At 39.5% G+C, this 19,655-nt stretch overlaps 1 protein-coding gene across 1 annotated transcript in view; it reads left to right on the plus strand.

Annotated features, from left to right (window-relative positions):
• Nucleotides 1-227: 227 nt before the first annotated feature.
• Nucleotides 228-19,655, plus strand: part of NAMPT (nicotinamide phosphoribosyltransferase) — a 38,992-nt gene continuing 19,564 nt past the window's right edge. The window contains exons 1-4 of the mRNA XM_084897834.1: nt 228-529; nt 6,109-6,265; nt 8,923-9,026; nt 11,896-12,024. Of these exons, the coding sequence (XP_084753960.1) occupies nt 473-529; nt 6,109-6,265; nt 8,923-9,026; nt 11,896-12,024 (447 nt within the window). The 5' untranslated portion in view covers nt 228-472. The remainder of the gene's footprint in view (nt 530-6,108; nt 6,266-8,922; nt 9,027-11,895; nt 12,025-19,655) is intronic.

Below are 19,655 nucleotides of genomic sequence, written 5' to 3' on the forward strand. Positions count from 1 at the left end.
TCCGCGAAGCTGGCGCACCCGTGACTGCGGGAGCGGCGAGGCCCCGCCGCGCAGGCCGGGGAAACGAAACCCCGGGGTCACGGGCCTCCCGGGTGGGCGTTTCCCAGAAGCAGCGCGTGCCGCACGTCCTCCGCGCCGGCCTCGCCCCCGCGCACTGCGCACGCGCGCGCGCGCGCCCCGCCCTCGGCCCCGCCCCACCCCGGGCAGTGGGCGGGGCCAGGAGCCGAGGTGAGGCCGCCCGACTCCCTGCAGCTGCGTGCGCGCGAGCCGCCGCCGCCGCCGCCGCCGCGTCAGGGCCGCCGGCCCGCCCTCCCGAGGCCCCGCCTCCGCGCTCCGTTTCCCCCTCACCTCCCCCTCCGACCGAGCGGTGACTTAAGCGACAGAGCGCCGGGAAGCCTATATTTTCTCCCTCCTCGCTGCGGTGCAGGGCAGCCCCCTCCCCTCCGGCCCGCGGCCCGCGCTCCGGCCCGAGATGAATGCTGCGGCAGAAGCCGAGTTCAACATCCTCCTGGCCACCGACTCCTACAAGGTAGGGGCTGGGGCGGGGGCAGGTGAGGGGAGGAGGGGGCGCCCTGGGGGCGGGCGCGGGGTGGCCGGGGGTCGGGGGCGGCTGGAGCGGGGCCGTGCGCCGGGCAGCCCCGCGGGAGGGCGCGCGCAGCGGGCGGCGCGGGCAGGTGAAGCCGGCGCCGCCGGGGGCAGGAGGCGGACGGAGGAGGGATGGAAGGATGGAAGGATGGACGGCAGGAGGCGGGGCCTGGCGGAGCGTGGTGGGGGGGCGCGGCGAGGGGCCGAGGCGGGCCAGGCCGGCGCTGCAAGCTCGCCGGCGGGCTCTCCCTCCGCCCCGGGTTCGGGGCTCTTGGCTCGGGACGCGGGCCGGGCTGGCTGGGGCGTCTCCGGCCGCGCGGACGCCTGGCCCAGGACCTCGGCCTCTTGGCGCCAGGCCGGGCCGGGCTGGCCGGGCTGGGCGAGGGCTCGCCCTGGGAGCGGGTCAGTTAAGTAACAGCCCCTGGGACTCGGCGGTGGAGGGAGGGAGGGAGGGAGGGAGGGAGCGAGCGGGGTTTGAGCAGTGGGGTTTCCTAGCTCCAGCTATTGCTAGGCAGATTTTTGTCCCTTTTCCGAGGAGGGGTGGGCGAGGTCCTATGGGGGTACCGCCTGCGGCTGGGAGCTGAGGACACTCGTCTGTCCCCGTGGCCCCGTGCTGGGTGTCTCCGTCCCGCTCCCTGGGCTCCGTTTCAAACTTTTTTGCTCCTGCTGATCCCTCGTGATCTTTCACCCCTGCCCTTACTCCACCAAGGCCACTGCAGGATTTCTGTGAAATGGAAAGTGAAACGCGAGAAGTTCAATGAACTGCAGTTTCCAATCCTGGAGCATTTATATGGGTATTGATGGGACTGTTGCATGCATAGCGGCCCCATTTAATTTTATTTGAAAAGCACACACATTAGGAAAGGGAAATAAATGATGGGGGGGGGGGGGGGAATCTGCCAGGTGTTTACTCCCCTACTTTCGGAGTGCCGTTACATATTAAGTAGGTAACAGAACTTACCCCGTGACCTTGGGCATGTCACCCCATGTGCTCTTTTATGTACATGGCATTGCTAAAGTGTTGGCTCGTGATTATTTGTTAGAAGTTAAGAATAAAATCATAACTGGAAATTAAAAATAAAATTATAACTGGAAATTATAAGTGGGCTAGTAGTTGTCTTTGGTCATGTGATCCATTGTGGCAGGAAAGCTTCTTGGAAAGACAAATCAACCTTGTGGGAAATCTAGAGCTCAGGAGCAAGTTAGACTTTGCTCTCACGGAATTATTTTGTGCAGCTTAAATATTTCTCATACTTCTCTTTAAATGTCATGCTTGGGGTTACAAAATTTAGAAGCTTATCTTTTCATGAAGTGCACAATTACATAACTGAAATTGTTTCTTAAAAGAACTACATTTTCCTGTGTGCCTGTTTTTTATGACACATATATTTATGTACTGGTAGTGCTCTGTTAGCTACAGAAAGGCCATACCAGTTTAGGAAACATTTTTAGGGAAAAGGTTTGCTGAAGATACGAGAGATTTATTTTCTCTTCATCTGTAAATAATTTTAAAGTTATTGTGGAGCCGTTTTCTCTAGTAATCTAAGTCAAAACAGTGCTTTTAAAAAATATGATTTGGTCTTAGCCAGTTTGGCTCATGGGCCTGCAGGCTGAAGGGTCCCAGGTGATATTCTGGTCAAGGGCACATGACTGGGTTGTGGGCTCGATCCCCAGTAGGGGGCATGCAGGAGGCAGCCAATCAATGATTTTCTCTCATCATTTATGTTTCTATCTCTCCCTCTTCCTTCCTCTCTAAAATCAAGTGTGTGTGTGTGTGTGTGTGTGTGTGTGTGTGTGTGTGTGTATTTGAGCTCCCTTTTGTAGTTCACTTTAATTTTGAATACTATGAAACTTTTTGTTAGTATTGCTTAACATTTTTTAAATGGAGCTCACAATTTCTCTATCCATTCCAAGGCCTTCCCCGTCTCACTAAATGGCAGCATTTACCCAGGTGCTGAAGCCAACCATTTAGGAGTCATCCTTAATTCCTCTCCTTTCTTATCCTCCAGATCTAACCTATCAGCCTAATTTCCCTTTACCTCCAAAGAGATTGAGCCATTGCTCTCACCTAGCCTAGTAGTCTTTAGCAGTAGCCTCTCACCTGGTGCCCCTCTTCCACCCTGTACTCCAGTTCTCCACCTCACTGCCAAGTGATCCTTGTAAAATGTAAATCACCTAGCTTAAAACACACTAATGGCTTCCCTTTGCTCTTGATATAAATTCAAACTCCCTGTTGTAGCCTGTAACCCTTACGCTGTTCTTGTCTCTGCATCTCTCTCTGACTTCAAGACCATGTACCTTTCTTCCTCCTCCCCATTCTCTAAGCACCAGCCACTCTCTTTTCTGTCCTTTGAGACAAGTTATTTCATACCTCCTTGTCATTTAGGTCTTGCTCACATGTCACCATCTCAGAGAAGCCTCCTGGCATCCCATTTGAAGTACTCTCCCAGGCTCACTCTAGCCCACCATTTTCTTTTCATTTTTCATAGCATCCACCTAAACCTGACATTATTTTGCTTGTTATTATTTTCTGACTTTTCAGCCTTCTTGAGCCCTATGAGGATAGAAACTACTTTAGTCTATTTCTCTGTCCTCAATATCTGAAACAGTGCCTGATATATAGTAGATACAGCATATACATAGAGGGTGGGGCAAAAGTAGGTTTACAGCTTATGAGTCCAGGAAATAGTTTATTCTTGTATTACATACTCATTATTGAATTATTTCCCATATGAACATTGTAAACCTACTTTGCCCCACCCTGTATATTTGTGGATGAATGAACTATTTATAAAATCTGTTGATTTCAGTTTCTGCTGTATTCATCTCAATTTCTGGTGAAGGTTTCAAGGGATTCAGAGTGACCAGTTTAGCAGAAAATAAAATGAAGAGGGCAGAAAACCCAGCAAAAGTAGAATTATTATAAATCATCCTTTGTATTTTTAGAATAATATTTTTAAGAAGATCTGTATAAAATGTTTTCCCTTTAAACAGGGGTCTTCAAACTACGGCCCGCGGGCCACATGTGGCCCGCAGAGGAGTCTGATCCGGCCCGCCAGGTTTTTTGGGCAGTGAGCGCAGCCGGGGTGTTACAGTAGGAATTAGTAGTTCATATAGTCCGGCCCTCCAGCTCTCTGAGGGACCGTGATCTGGCCCCCACTTTAAAAAGTTTGAGGACCCCTGCCTTAAAACAATGTTATATGCCAACATAAATAGATCTGAACATACAATTTTCTTCTTCTATAAAGTATTGGGTGATAGTAGGTGGTTAATAGTAAATTATGTTTCATGTTTAATTGCCTGATAGTTTACTTAGAAGACTTAGATTCTTTAGCTAAATTCTAAATCTATTATCTTAAGTTTTTCCAAAGAAGATTTTAGAAGTCACTTCATTTCTACTTTAGCAGCCAAGATAATTTCATGTTTTTAATGACATTTGTTTTCAGAGGAGACATTCCGAATATTTTTGCACAGTTTTGACGTACCATAATTAAAAAACACAGCCAAAGTAAAGAACTGAACTGTATCTGTAAGATCAAAAAATTTTAATATACTTTTAGACCAAGATGGATTTACATAGTTTAGGGACATTTCCATTTAATTTTTAACTGGTTGGTCTACTCAGAAGATGAAAATAATTCGTTTGTGTTTTGATACTTTTAAATCTGATATAGAAAAAGTAAATTTATAAAGATGCACCATTAAGTATCTGAACTCTAAAGAAGGTCAAACTATTGAGTCACAACTATGAATCTGACTTTTATGAACTTGCCTGATGCAATCTAGATCTTTATTCATATTTTACTTCATCATAATTGAGTTTTCTTCTATCCCACTGCTAATTTCCATTAAAGTAGTTGGAGTTATTTATATTGTAAACTGGACATTTTCATTTTTATATACACATTAGATACATTTTTAGTGGTATCTTTTCTAATCAGTTTTATAACTAAAGTATCATTCATATATATGTGTATGTATATAGATATAAATGTTGTTTTTTAATGTTTTTATTGACTTTTTAGAGAGAGAGGAAGAGAGGGAGAGAGATAGAAACATCAATGATAAACACATTGAACGGCTACCTCCTGCATACCCCCTACTGGGGATCAAGCCTGCAACCTGGGCATGTGCCCTGACTGGGAATCAAACCCTCACCTCCTGGTTCATAGGTTGACACTCAACCATTGAGCCACACTGGCTGGGCTAGATGTTGTTTTGCATTTTAGTGAATTGCCTAATAGATTTAAATGCTCTGGACTTAATAATGGTATCAGTCCCTGGGTTCTAACCTGAAAGAAACTAGCAAATACTTTTAGATATTGATGAGGTATATAGGTAATCCATCATACCTGAGCGAAACAGTTCTAATTTCTGTTGCCTGACTTAGGCAATCAGGCCACATATTAATATAAAGATTGCCTGTAAGGAATATAAGGGTGCTGTTTTTATAGAGTTGCAAGTTACTTCTATTGAAGAGGAAACTAAAATATTTTTTAAATTTGTGGGGTTATTTTGCTCTTTCTACAGAGTATATTCATTTTAGATGAATAGCTAATGTTTACAGAGGTCATCTATGAACTTTGGTCTGCAAAGATTTATTCTACCATTAACCTGAATTACCACCCAATTAAGGCATTATTAACTACTCTTTCAACTAGGAAAATAAATGCATATTGTTCTTCCAGTTATTTCTTATTGGTAAATGTTTTAACCACATTGAAATATAATAAAATTCAAATTATAATGAACACTCACTTTATTTTTTCTTGAAACAAAAACAGATAATTTTTCTCAGTGACTTTTACTCAATTTGATGGAAATTTGTGATGATAACCTCTTTATATTTTTAAGCTTATAAGGGTTTGATATTGTATTGTATAGGCATTTCTTTCACAATTCAGATGTAATTTGAACAAAAGGAAAGACTACAAAACAAGAATTTTTTTGTTGTTGTTGCTTTTGCTGTTTTTGCTTTCATTCAGGTTTTCAGTGTCACTGTGAAGATAGAAAAGTTCATTCTCATTACCTCATTATACAGATGAAGAAATAGAGTCCTGAGAAATAATGACTGTTGACTTATCAAACACACTACATTTAGATAGGAATTGGACCAAATTTAGCTTTCAGTTCATTCTTTTATATCGTATATGTGCGCTCCTCCTGTCCCCCTCAGGCAGCTGCATCTCTCTTCCCTTGAATGAATACTGTTCCCTGAGATCAAATAAGACACTTGTCTTTGTACTGTACCAAATGGGCAGCTTAGAAACCTTTTGTTTCCTTAAGTTCATCTGCTTGTTTATAAAATTTCATACTCTCTTGTGGTTTTGAATTTAAGATACTGAACTATTAAAAGTATCTTAATAAGTATTTCTTATTTTTTATTTTTATAGCCAGGAAAAGGAGCTGATCAATTGCAAATAAATATAGTTTCTCTAGTTTTAAATAATTTCAAGCCCTTTCTGTTGTGATTTATAGTCCATTCTTCTCATGTTTTCTAACTCAATTATTTTTCTCTTGTAGGTTACTCACTATAAACAATACCCACCCAATACAAGCAAAGTTTATTCCTACTTTGAATGCCGTGAAAAGAAGACAGAAAACTCTAAAATAAGGAAGGTGAAATACGAGGAAACAGTATTTTATGGGTTGCAGTACATTCTTAATAAATACTTAAAAGGTATTATTTGTCCTATAAATTTAAAACAATGCTTTTACATAAAACTTCATAATTTTTCTCCTATTTTATATTCTGTTATCTAAAGTAGCATTTTGAATAGTCTAATTTTGATATTTATTTAATTGCTTTAACAACTTTAAGAGCCTTGGAATTTAAAAAATCTTAAAATAATATTTACTAATATCATTAGTAATGCTTTAAATCTTAGAATTTTGTGTGTGCTAGTGTTCTCAATATGAGGAAGATTTTCTGAAACTAGTAAATTTGGGAATAAGTCTAGAAAAGTCACTAAATGGGGTCTGGTGGGGGCAGGCAAAGGGGTGGTATGGGGACATCTGTAATAGTGTCAACAATAAAAATAAAGTTAAAAAAATTTTTTTAAGTCACCAATTTTCCAAGGCAAATCTGGTTTGTTAATAGACTTTAATCATTAATTCAAAATGAAGGATTTACTAATATTATTGACCTGGGAACTCATTTTGAATTGTGGTAGCAATTATAATGAGAATATTTTTATGCTAGTCAGTTTTACCATAAAGTCTTATTTTTCAAAACTACCTCTAACTATGAACTTAGTCCCAAATGCATATAAAAGCAGAAAACCCCCCCAAATAATTTCTTTGCCTTTTTACTTGAAAGTCCATTTCTAGTCTGTTTCCTAATATTATTTCTAGGAGGCAAAACAGTTTCCAAGGATTTTATGTATTTTGAAAAATTTCATCTTTAGCCTTTTCAAATAAAAAATTGAACAAAGATAAAGTTGAATTTTTATTTAATAACCTTTCCCATAATCTTGGCAATTTTAAGATTAGACTGTTCAGATATGTTACATCTGAAAACTACTTGGTATCTAAAATACTTCTTTTGCAGCAAGACCTCCCAAGATATTTTAAATAAGTTTATTAGTGATCTTATATTGAGAAAGTTACCAAAAGACTGATGTCACACTTCAATTCTACAGGTTAAAAATTTCATATTAGTTATTAATTATAACAAAAACTAGAGGCCTGGTGCACAAAATCTATGCAAGGGGGTGGGAGGTCCCCTCAGCCCAGACTGCACTCTCTCCAATCTGGGACCACTGGCTCCTAACTGCTTGCTTGTCTGCCTGATCGCCCCTAACTGCCCCCACTGTTGGCCTGGTCACCCTCAATTGCCCCCCTTGCCAGTCTAGTCACCCCTAACTACCTCCCCACACCGACCTGGTTGCCACATGCAGCCTGCTGCTCGGTCGTTTGGTCACCCCTCACTAACCCCCCTGCCTGCCTGGTTGCCCCACACAGCCTGTTTGGTCGTTCTTTAGGTTGCAATGGTTGCTTAGGCTTTTATATATATATATATATATATATACACACACATACACTAGAGGCCTGGCGCACAAAATTCTTGCACAGGGCATTTGGGGGGGGGGGGGGGTGTTGTCCCTTAGCCCAGCCTGCACTCTCTCCAATCTGGGATATCCTTCTCACAACCTAGGACTGCTGACTCCCAACTGCTTGCCTGCCTGCTTGCACCTAACCGCTTCTGCCCGCCAGCCTGATCAGCGCCTAACTTCTCCCCTGGTGGCCTGATTGCCCCCAACTGCCCTCCCTCCCCTGGAGGCCTGGTCATCCCTAACTGCCCTCCCCTGCCGACCTGGTTGCCCTAACTGCCCTTCCCTGCCGGCCTGTTTGCCCCAACTGCCCTCCCCTGCTGGCCTAGTCCCCCACAACTGCCCTCTCTCTTGCAGGCCTGGGTCCCCCACAGCTGTCCTCCCCTGCAGGCCTGGTCCCCCACAACTGCCCTCTTCTGCCAATCCAGTCAGCCCTAACTGCCCTCCCCTGCTGGCCATCTTGTGTGTTAAGAGTGATGTTCAATTTGTATATTACCTCTTTATTATATAGGATATATTGATTTCCTGTTATAAGCCAGCATTATTCTAAGTGCTTCATATATTATAACTCAGTCCCCACAACCACTTAAACAAGTAGGTACTCTACTATTTTTATCCTCATTTTACAGATAAAGAAAATTTAAAGTATCTTTGGGGGGCAAAATGTAGTACATTATTGGATTATTAGCCCTGAAGATATCTTTTAAGAATAAAGTGAGAAGGTTCACCTAAAAAAATCATCTGTATCAAAGGCTTACTCTTAAATTTGAAGTTAATTAGAAGTAAATTTATTTATAATTTAATAAATTAGAAGTTAGTTTATTATTGTGATTTAAAAAAATACATGTTATAATTTCTTCTGCACATTTACTTTTCAAATAAGAAATCAGTACACTTAGACTGAGTGATTAAAAGTGCAAATTCAACCTGGCTGGTATGCTCAGTGGTTGAGTATAGACCTATCAATCAGGTCACAGTTCTATTCCTGGTTTGCGGGTTTGATTCCCAGTAGATGGTGTGCAGGAGGCAGCCAATTAATGATTCTCATAATTGATGTTTCTGTCTTTATCATCTCTCTTCCTCTATAAAATCAACCAACATATATATAAAAGTGAAAATTCATTTTCTGACTTTGCTGTTGACTTTGGATGAGTTATTTGACCTCTCAGTTCTTGTTTTTTTATCCACAGAATGGGTGAAAAATCAACAGACATTAATCTTATGACAGCTCAACAGTTCACAGAATGTCTTAAAAAATGTAAACAAGAAATGTTTATCTTTTTAGGTAAAGTAGTGACCAAAGAGAAGATCCAGGAAGCCAAAGAGGTATACAAAGAACATTTCCAAGATGATGTATTTAATGAAAAAGGATGGAACTATATTCTTGAGGTAAAAACTGGTTTCATGTTTTGGTCTACTATTTTGGATTTACATTTACTTCAAAATTTCTTGCAAAGGAGTTTGAATAGAAGATTAGACTATAATTATAACTCTTTTCTGTCTGTGACCTAAGTATGATGGCTACTTTAGACATTATTGTGAAAAATTAATGGTAACAGTTAAACTTTTTTTTTTTGATTGCTAATCATTACTGTCTAGAATCTACAGCAAGTCTAATTTGCTATAATATAAATGAACTATAATGTAAATAACTTTTTTTTTAGGAAGGTAATTTAACCCTTTCTTTGAAAATACACTATAATTTAAAAAGGACATGGTTAGTTGGCAATTTCAAAATTTAGGTCTATTTCTTGATTGTAAGTTATCTAAGAAAATAATTGCTTGAATCTGTCACTACACAATAATTCTAGGAAATTTCCCTTACTAAATAGTTAGAATGTTTTGATGCAGATCCATGTAGTTGAATTTTATTCTTTGTTTGTACAGTAATATATTTGGCATGTTTGCAACCATTGCTTAAACTTTGGGCATCCAGAGACATGAGAATAAGTTTACGTCCTTTGGTGTTTGCTTGTTTTTTTATTACAAAGATAGATTGGAAATGGTATCCATTGCATCATGTCATGTTAAGTATTAGTTAACTAATTCACATCTTAAAGATGTATGTATTTTCCATTGTAGACTATTAAACACAAAATAATTAGGAATATTTTAACTCTCATGCCTATCTGGTAATAATCAAATTTTACTTTTTGTTACTTATGAGTCTTTGAAGAAGTCAGGTAAGCACTCTGTTCTGTAGTTTTTCCATATTTAAGTAAAATCTGTTGGGTAGATGAAGCCGGTTTGGCTCAGTGGATAGAGAGTGTCGGTCTGTGGATTGATTCCGGTTAAGGGCATATACATTGGTTGTGAGCACATCCCCAGGAGGGGGTGTGCAGGAGGCAGCTGGTCAATGTTTCTCTCTCATTGATGTTTCTAGCTCTCTATCCCTCCCTTCCTCTCTGTAAAAAAATAAATAATTTTTTTTTTTTTTTTTTAAATCTGTTGGGTAACTTGTAAACTTACCCCATTTGTTTTTTTGTGAGCATAATATTAATATATAAGTCAGGTACTATGCTTATTAATACATGATTTTATGTTCAGAGAATTTTAGGGATTCATAGGTTCTCTAGAGATAATCTCATCTAACCATATTTTATAAGGAAATCTGAGACCTAGAAATGTTAAAAGACTTGCCCAGGTTTTTCCTACCTGCTTTTGAATTCAAGGCAAGACTTCTAAGGCAGTATTCTTTCTGCTCTATCTTGAGGTCCTCAGTGCTTCTCATTAAACAGGTTTTTTAAAATATATTTTATTTATTTCAGAGAGGAAGGGAGAGGGAGAGAAACATCAATGATGAGATAGAATCATTGATCAGCTGCCTCTGCACACCCTTACTAGAGACAAAGACTGCAATCTGGGTATGTGCCCTGACCAGGAATCGAGCTGTGACCTCCTGATTTATAGGTCGATGCACAACCACTGAGTAACACCAGCCAGCTAAAGAGATTTAAAAAAATATATATTTTAGATAAAATATAAATTAAGCTGGTATTGTTTCTTGACCTTTTGAATTTTTTAGAGAGAAAGGAAGAAAGGGAGATAGATAGAAACATTGATGAGAGAGAAATATCATTGATCAGCTGCCTCCTTGCATGTCTCCCAACAGGGGACTAAGCCTGCAACCTGGGCATGTGCCCTGACCAGGAATTGAACTATGGCCCCTTGGTTCCTGGCTCAGTGCTTAACCACTAAGCTATATTGGCCGAGCTAAACAGATTTTTAAAATTCTAGTTACCTAGTCCAAAATCACATAAATAAACGTAGATATCTGAAACAACTTGCCTTCCTAACCAAAAGTTAGCCACAACTTTTAACTTTAAAAGTAGGGAGGCATAATTAAATATCTAGTAATATCCTATGTAGCAAATATATTCTCAGCCTAATTTTGGAGAGAATTATTGACTTTTTAAAAAAAATACATTTTATTGATTTTTTACAGAGAGGAAGGGAGAGAGAGAGAGAGCTAGAAACGTTGATGAGAGAGAAACATCGACCAGCTGCCTCCTGCACACCCCCTATCGGGGATGTGCCCGCAACCAACGTACATGCCCCTGACCGGAATTGAACCTGGGACCTTTCAGTCCGCAGACCGACGCTCTACCACTGAGCCAAACTGGTTTCGGCAAGAGAATTACTAACTTTTGATATCAATAACCAAAGCTCTAGAAAGTGTACTATCTACTACCAAAACAATTTCAGATCTACACAAGAATAAAGAGAAAACCTATTTAAGGTTTTTCTACTGGCAGGGATCTCAGTCTGTTTTCTGTGTGTGTGTGTGTGTGTGTGTGTGTGTGTGTTCTTTATTTTGCTCTTTAATAGTGTTTTCTTATTTCATCTTTCTGTCTTTAGCCTTTCTTTTATGAAAATGACCTACTTAGAAGAAAAATAGTGTTTGGGGAATACTTTTGGAATATGTTGGAATTTTGTTTTGTCTTGTTTTGAAAGAATGAAGGGGAAACAACACTTTTTTTGTTATCAATTTGAATTTATCTGTATCTTTTAATAATAAATATTTGTAGCAGAAGCACTTAGACAACAAGAAATTTAAAAGTTGATATCAGTACCTTAGCTGCTAGCTAATTTTATTTTAGGAGAATAAGGATATTCTGACTATCTTACTAACATAATAACATCTACAATTGCAGTTTCTATTATAATAAGGTTAGCTTCTGTAAAATGTAAAGAACCTTATACAGGTAACTGTATATCATCAGTTGAATGAAATGAATTCATTATTGTCTCTTACCAGAAATACGATGGGCATCTTCCTATAGAAGTAAAAGCTGTTCCTGAGGGCTATGTCATTCCCAGAGGAAATGTTCTCTTCACAGTGGAAAACACAGATCCAGAGTGTTATTGGCTTACAAATTGGGTTGAGGTAAATTATTTTGTTTTTAATTCTTAATTTGCATTAATTGAAGATGTAAAAACCATTCAATTGGGATTCTAATTTAAAAATTGCTACTAATAAGGTGATGTCACCTCCTATAATTTAGTAAACCTTTACAATTCTCAATTTCCTCCCCTATAAAATGACATTTGGACTAAATAATCTTTAACGTTCCTTGCAGTGAAATCTAATGTTCTGAGATTTTATCTAAATCAAATTATTAATTATTTCTATTAAAGCTTAGCTAGCTTTCATCTTATTTGTTGCAGTCCTAAGAAAAAAATTAGAAAAACAGCATAGGTATATTTTTGATGATTTAAGGCATTTTTTGGAAATTGTTTCAATTAGACTAAAGGCATTTTTGTTCAAATTTTTAATAACTGCTTTCTCTATTCTTATCTAATTAATTAAGAATCTCGGCTCTACCTCCTAATATTTCTCATCTAGCTACATTCAAGATTCACTGATTATTTGATTTCTGAGCCTCAAAAGAAGCTACATTATAGGCTCTGAGTTTATATTACAAAGTTTTTTGTTTGTTTTCCTTGGATTTATTCCTAAGTAATATTTTTTCACATGCTTATAGTTTTGATACTAATAAGCTACTTAGCTCCTCACAGCTTAATTTACACTTGATCTTAGTTAAAAGGCCAAGAAGCAATACCAGCTTAACTTATATCTTTACTAATAAAAGGTCCTTGGCCATCACGACCAAATGAGCAGTGGCAGGCGGGGCGGGGTGCAAGCTACTAGCAGCAGAGAGCTATGAGTGGCGGAAGGCGGAAGGCGGAAGGCGGAAGGCGGAAGGCGGAAGGCGGAAGGCGGAAGGCGGAAGGCGGAAGGCGGAAGGCGGAGGGCGGAGGGTGGAGGGTAGAGGGTGGGATGTGAGCTACAAGCAGCAATGGGCGAGGCGCCTCGGCCAGCTGAGGCAAGCAGAACCAAGCTACTCATTCACGATTTCATGCTCGCTGGGCCTCTAGTTTTATCTATAAAAGGAAATGTTCTGGAAAGTGACTATAGAAATACCATATTTATTTTTGAGAGGTGTTTGCTTAGTGCTTAGAACTGATTCTTTATCTTTTTAGTTTATTAGTTAAACTAATTTGTTATTGCATAGTAGTTCATTTATAAAAATTAGAGAAGAAAACACATCCAAAAATATGTTTGAAATTCATTTTTGCTAAATGAATTTTGCTGAATTTAAAACTTTTATATCAGACTCTTAATGAGCCATCAACTAATAATAGACTAATGGGCTCAAAAAAAATGTTCAATTAGCTAAAATGCAGATTTTAAATAGTTCACTGCTATGTCTTAAAACTTTGAATTAATAAACTCAAAATAAAAGAACATGTATCTCCTTATTTTGTATAATTGTTATAGTATTTGTACTGGAAAATATTTATTTTAGGGGAATGGTATTATGAAAACACAACAGTGGAGGGTTCTTAATCATATAGTCTGTCATTTTACCTTCAATGATGCCAAAAGATTCTAAATAGATAAATCTTATTGTGAAAATCATCTGTGGATTAACTTTTTCTCAATTTTTTTCTGGTTTCCTGATTGAGAATTTAGTCAATAAGTACTATTCCCTTATGTTTAATTGAACTCCCATAAAGCAGATATTTATGGACAAAGAACTAGCTCCCAGTCTACCTTCTTTTTATTATTATTTTAATCTTTATTATTCAGTTTATTTCAGATGTTCCTCCTTTTTCCCCCCAGAGCTCCCCTCCACCTGGTTCCCACCCCACTCCAGGCCTTCCCCACCCCACTGACCTCATCCATAGGTAGAAGCTCTTTGTCCAATCTCTTCCTGCACCCCCCACAACTTCTTCCCCTGAGAATTATCAGTTTGCTCCCTTTCCATGCCCCTGATTCTGTTATATTCACCAATCTGTTCTGTTCATCAGGTTTTTTATTCATTTGATTTTTAGGTTCATTTATTGATAAATAGGTATTTGTTGTCACTATGTTGTTCATAATTTTTTATCTTTACCTTTTTCTTCTTCTTCCTCTTCTTAGAGAATACCCTTCAGCATTTCATATAATATAATACTGGTTTGGTGGTGATGAACTTCTTTAGTTTTTTATTTCTGTGAAGCTCTATCTGACCTTCAATTCTAAATGATAACTTTGCTAGGTAGAGTAATTTTGGTTGTAGGTTCTTGCTGTTCATCATTTTGAATATTTCTTACCACTCTCATCTGGCCTGCATAGTTTCTGTTGAGAAATCAGCTGACAGTGTATGAGAACTCCCTTGTAGGCAACTGTTTTTCGCTTGCTGCTTTTAAGATTCTCAATTGGTCTTTTGCTCTTGGCATTTTAATTATGATGTTTCTTGTTGTGGTCCTCTTTGGATTCCATTGTTTGGGGTTCTCTGTGCTTCCTGGACTTGTAAGTCTATTTCTTTCACCAGGTGGGGGAAGTTTTCTGTCATTATTTCTTCAAATAGGTTTTCAATATCTCACTTGCTCTCTTTTTCTGGCATCCCCATAATTCAGCTGTTGTTACGCTTTAAGTTGTCCCAGAGGCTCCTTATATTATCTTCATATTTTTTGGATTCTTTTTTCTTTTCCGGTTGGGTGTTTTTTGCTTCTTTGTATCTCAAATCTTTGACTTGATTCTTGAGATCCTCTAGTCTGCTCTTGGATCTCTATATATTCTTTATTTCAGTCAGTGTATGCCTAATTTCTGGTTGGTCCTTTTTCATATTTTTGAGGGTCTCACTAAATTTCTCAGGTTTCTAGAAGATTCTTGAAAAACCTAATAACCGTAGTTTTGAACTCTATCCAGTATTTTGCTTTCCTGCATTTCTTTCATTTGTGACTTATTTCTTTGTCTCCACATTTAGACTGCTTCCCTGTGTTTGTTTCTATGTACTGGGTAGCTGCTAAGTCTCCTTAAGTTGATAGAGTGGCCTTTTGTGGTAAGTGTCCTGTAGGGCCCAGTGGCTCAGCCTCCCCAGTCACCTGAAGTGGATACTCTTGGTGCACCCCTTTGTGGGCTGTTTGCACAGTCTTATTGTAGTTAACCCTTGATTGCTGTTGGTATCACTGGGAGGAATTGACCTCCAGGCCATTTGGCTTGATGACCAGCTATGTCTACACTGGAAGATCTGTTGCACAAAAGACACCCTTATGAGGCAGGACTTGCTTTAGTGGGGCTTTGGTGCTCAGAGTCTGTCCCTTGAGTGTGTCTCTTATGAATGTGAAGAGTTGTAATCCAGTATGGTCTCACTCTGACCACGGGGTACACTGGCTCTTAGTTCTCCAAAGAGGTGCAAGGTCAGCCACTGTCTGGGACCACCCAGCAGGAGCTACAGAGACATCTGCAGATTCCTCTTCTTTGTATGAGGTTTGGAAGTGCCCAGACAAAGCCCACCTATGAAACAAGGCTAGCTGCTGCTGCCAGGCCTTGGGCCTTATTTTGGAAGCTATGGGGCTCTCTGACCCAGCTGCAGTTTGACAGGTTTTTATGCAAAAGCCTATGTACACAGGTTGGGTGGGGTTGTAAATTGGGTGGGGCGGGGTCTCTGGGAATCACCTGGGAAGAGCAAACAACAATGGCTGCACCAGAGAGGTCCCCAGGTCTCAGTGTCCTGCGCCCCCGTGCAGAAACAAGGATCACTGTGAGCACCTCTGAGAGAAAGCTGCCCTCGCATTCCTGTCCCGATGCCAGGCAGGCCAGTTTCTCCCCGTATGTGTCTTGCCCAGAACTGGAGTTCAGAGCAAATGGGAGCTTGTATCTTCCTCCCAGTTTAAAGAGCAGCACATCCAGGTGCCAGCACTTTCTGTGCCTCCGGACCTCTTACCTGTCTCAGTGCGCTTTCTTTACCTCTCTAGTTGTGGAACTTCCACTTAGCCAGCTTTCCCGTGGTTCTGGATGGTAGTTGTTCTGCCTTTTAGTTATAATTTTGATGTGGTTTTGAAAGGCAGCAAGTATAGGTGTTTACCTATGCTGCCATCTTGGTTCTCCCAGTCTACCTTCTTCATGTACATTTTTATTCTCTTCAGAAAGTGAAAAAACATAGCCTTAAAAAATAAACTTATTTTAATAATCATTATTGTTTTGGTTTATTTCACCAAAAAAAATAAAGTAAAAAATTTTATATATAGACACCTTAAAGCACTAGTTCATTAGCAAATATATAAATATTTTAATTTTAACAATTATTAAATGTAAAATCCAATGTGAGACTTAGATTTTGAAGAAAAGAAAAGTAGTTCCTTGTTTTTATTTGCTTATAACCTGAAATAACTAATACCAAGTTTATCTTCTATCCTAATATATATATCACTAGAAATTCAGTGCACGAAATCATGTACCAGTGGGTTCCCTCAGCCTGACCTGCAGGATCAGGCTGAAACCTGCTCTCTGACATCCTCCCGAGTGGTCCAGGATTGCAAGAGGGCACAAGCTAGACCAAGGGACCCCACTAGTGCATGATCGGGCCAGGGAGGGACCACGGGAGGGCTCCGGGACATGTCCAGCCAATCGTGCTCAGTCCCAATTGACCCAACCCCAGCAGCAAGCCAACCTACCCAGTCGGAACATCTGCCTCCTGGTGGTCATTGCATGTCATAGCAACTGGTTGACCAGTCGACTGTCTGCCCCCGGTGGTCAGTGCATGTCATAGCAAGTGGTTGAGCGGAATATCATTAGCATATTATGTTTTGATTGGTTGAATGGACAACTGGATACTTAGCATATTAGGTTTTTACTATATAGGATTTTAAATAATTTCAGGTATTTTTAATTAGGCACAAAAAACATGGTCTGGCCCAAACCAGTTTGGCTCAGTGGATAGAGTGTCGGCCTGCGGACTCCAGGGTCCCGGGTTCGATTCCGATCAAGGGCATGTACCTGAGTTGCGGGCACATCCCCAGTAGGGGGTGTGCAAGAGGCAGCTGATCGATGTTACTCTCTCATCGATGTTTCTGGCTTTCTATCCCTCTCTTTCCTCTCTGTAAAAAATCAATAAAATATATTTTTAAAAAAAAAAACATGGTCTGACAATCCCTTATTGTAATTTCTGATTGACCAATGCTTTATAAAACAGTGTGTATTCTCTCAATAACAGGTCTCTAGAAGAGACTTGTTCATGGTAACTCTGCATTCTTTGTGGCTTTTATGTAGGGTTAAAGGAGGCTCATCCTATTTTTGCTCATCCTATTTTTACTCATCCCTAACACAACTTTACCACCTTGTATTTGAAATATGTTACCAAATTCAATAAACTTTTTATTTATAAATTGAAGATTTCCTTCAGGTAATTCTTGATTTAGAATATTTAAAATAATAGTACTAAATAGGGCTCCTTCTAATTTATTTTCATTGTTATTAATAACATTCTTTAATTGTTATTAACCATACACTGTTATTCCCCATATACTGACCTTTAAAAACCACTAAAATTATTGAATTGCTTTATCAATTTCAATATTCTAGAAGAAATTTTAGTCCTTAAATCAAATTTTAAATCATGTAAGAGGGGAGTCTCAGACATCAGAAGAGCTAAGGATTGAATGTATTAGGCTAAACTTAATTGTCTCTTTCAACCAACAAAACAAAACAAGCCGAAACCGGTTTGGCTCAGCGGTAGAGTGTCAGTCTGCAGACTGAAAGGTCCCGGGTTCGATTCCGGTCAGGGGCATGTACGTTGGTTGCGGGCACATCCCCAGTAGGAGGTGTGCAAGAGGCAGCTAGTCGATGTTTCCCTCTCATCGACATTTCTGGCTCTCTATCTCTCTCCCTTCCTCTCTGTAAAAAATCAATAAAAATATATTTTAAAAAAAAAATCTGTTGCTGTTAAAAAGTGACTTGAAAAATCATTAATCCAATAGCTCTCATTTTACAGATGGGGAAATTGAGCCCTGAGAGATGAATGAACTGTAGTTTACACTAGAGTATAGGTTTAGTCCCCTTCCTGTTATACCACACCATTTTTTATTCTTTAAAATTCTTTATCCTGCACAGTACATTATAATAAACACATCTTAATGAAATTTGCAGGTTCATTACTTTAGTCTTAGTTTTCAGCTGAAAATTTAACCTTGATTTGTGTGGGCAAATTGCTGTTTTGGAAAAGTTTCCAACAAGGCCTACTTTATTAGACCTTGGATTAACCCAAACTAACTTGCCTTTTTTTTTCCCTTGCTTACACCTACAGTGATCTTTTTTAAAGGGGACTGATTTTATTAAGAGTATAATTTAAGCTGATTTTGTTGGACTATGGAAAGGAAATGGTGATGTGAAGGATCACTGTGTCTGATAGTTATTTCCTTCCTTCCCTGGCATTTTTTCAAGGGGTAAGGTCAATCTTCTACCTTTATAACTCAACTAGAGTCGTTCACATTGTTTTATCTTTCTCATACTCCTAGGTAATACCAGTCTAATGTGAGAGTTAATTGAATTAAATCAACAGATGAACATTGAGTACCAGCTATGTACAAAAAAAAAAAAAAAAAATAGTGGGCACACAAGTTAGAGTAAGTTAAGGCCCTTTTCGGGGAGGAGCACTTCTTCTTAACTAACCACTAACATAAGAAAGAATACTAAATTGGCAGCATGAAAATAGGTAATCCCATCTAAGGAATCTGAAATAGAAAACATAAATAAGCTTTAATAAGGGATAGGGGAAGCTGAGGAAATGACACAGTATTTTTAGAATGACAAATAGCCTCAAAGGGGAGCACTGCGGTGGGAAATATAATAGATCAACAAGGCAAGATTATAGGAATCCCAATTTCTTTATATGAATTGGTGTTTTCTCACTATGGACAATAGTTATTAAAGAATGACACAACCTTGCCAAAACCGGTTTGGCTCAGTGTATAGAGCGTCCGCCTGAGGACTGAAAGGTTCCAGGTTCGATTTCGGTCAGGGGCATGTACCTTGATTGCGGACACATCCCCAGTAGAGGGTGTGTAGGAGGCAACTGATCGATGATTCTCTCTCATCGATGTTTCTAACTCTCTATTCCTCTCCCTCTCTGTAAAAAAAAAAATCAATAAAATATATTTAAAAAAAAAAAAAAAAAAAAAAAAGAATGACACAACCCAAATAAGACTTTTGCTTTAGAATGCTAACCAGTGGTATGAAAAGTAAGTCAGAGAAGCAAAAAGAGTGGTTAGAGATTAGAGGTGATTGGTTATACAGTTTAAATTAGTTTTCTAATGTTAGTTAACGAACTACCACAACATAAAATAGCTATTATTCGCATGATTCTGTGGTTGACTAGATGGTTCTCTGCTGCTCTCTCTTGGACTTTTGTGTCTGTATTAAGGGCTCAGCTAGGACTAGGCAGTTTAAAATGGCCTCACTCCCATGTCTAGGGCCTCTCTCAATAACTTCGGCTCCATTGTAGTCTCAAGGATCTAGGAGAGTGAGAGCTGTTAAACCTCTTAAAACAGTACCTTCAAATTCATACAAATTATACCACATCCTGTTGTTTAAAAGGACAGCCCAGAATCCAAGGATGGAAATAGATCCCATCTCTTGAGAGGAGCTGCAAAGATTTGGGGCCACATTAATCAGTCATACCGTAGGAGTCTAATGCTAGTTTTTTTGTGTTTTCTTTTAGGTGACCAAGGGGAAGTCCCAAGGTTAAATGA

This window comes from Pipistrellus hanaki (assembly GCF_964339955.1).
Source record: "Pipistrellus hanaki genome assembly, chromosome: 10".
NCBI lineage: Eukaryota > Metazoa > Chordata > Mammalia > Chiroptera > Vespertilionidae > Pipistrellus > Pipistrellus hanaki.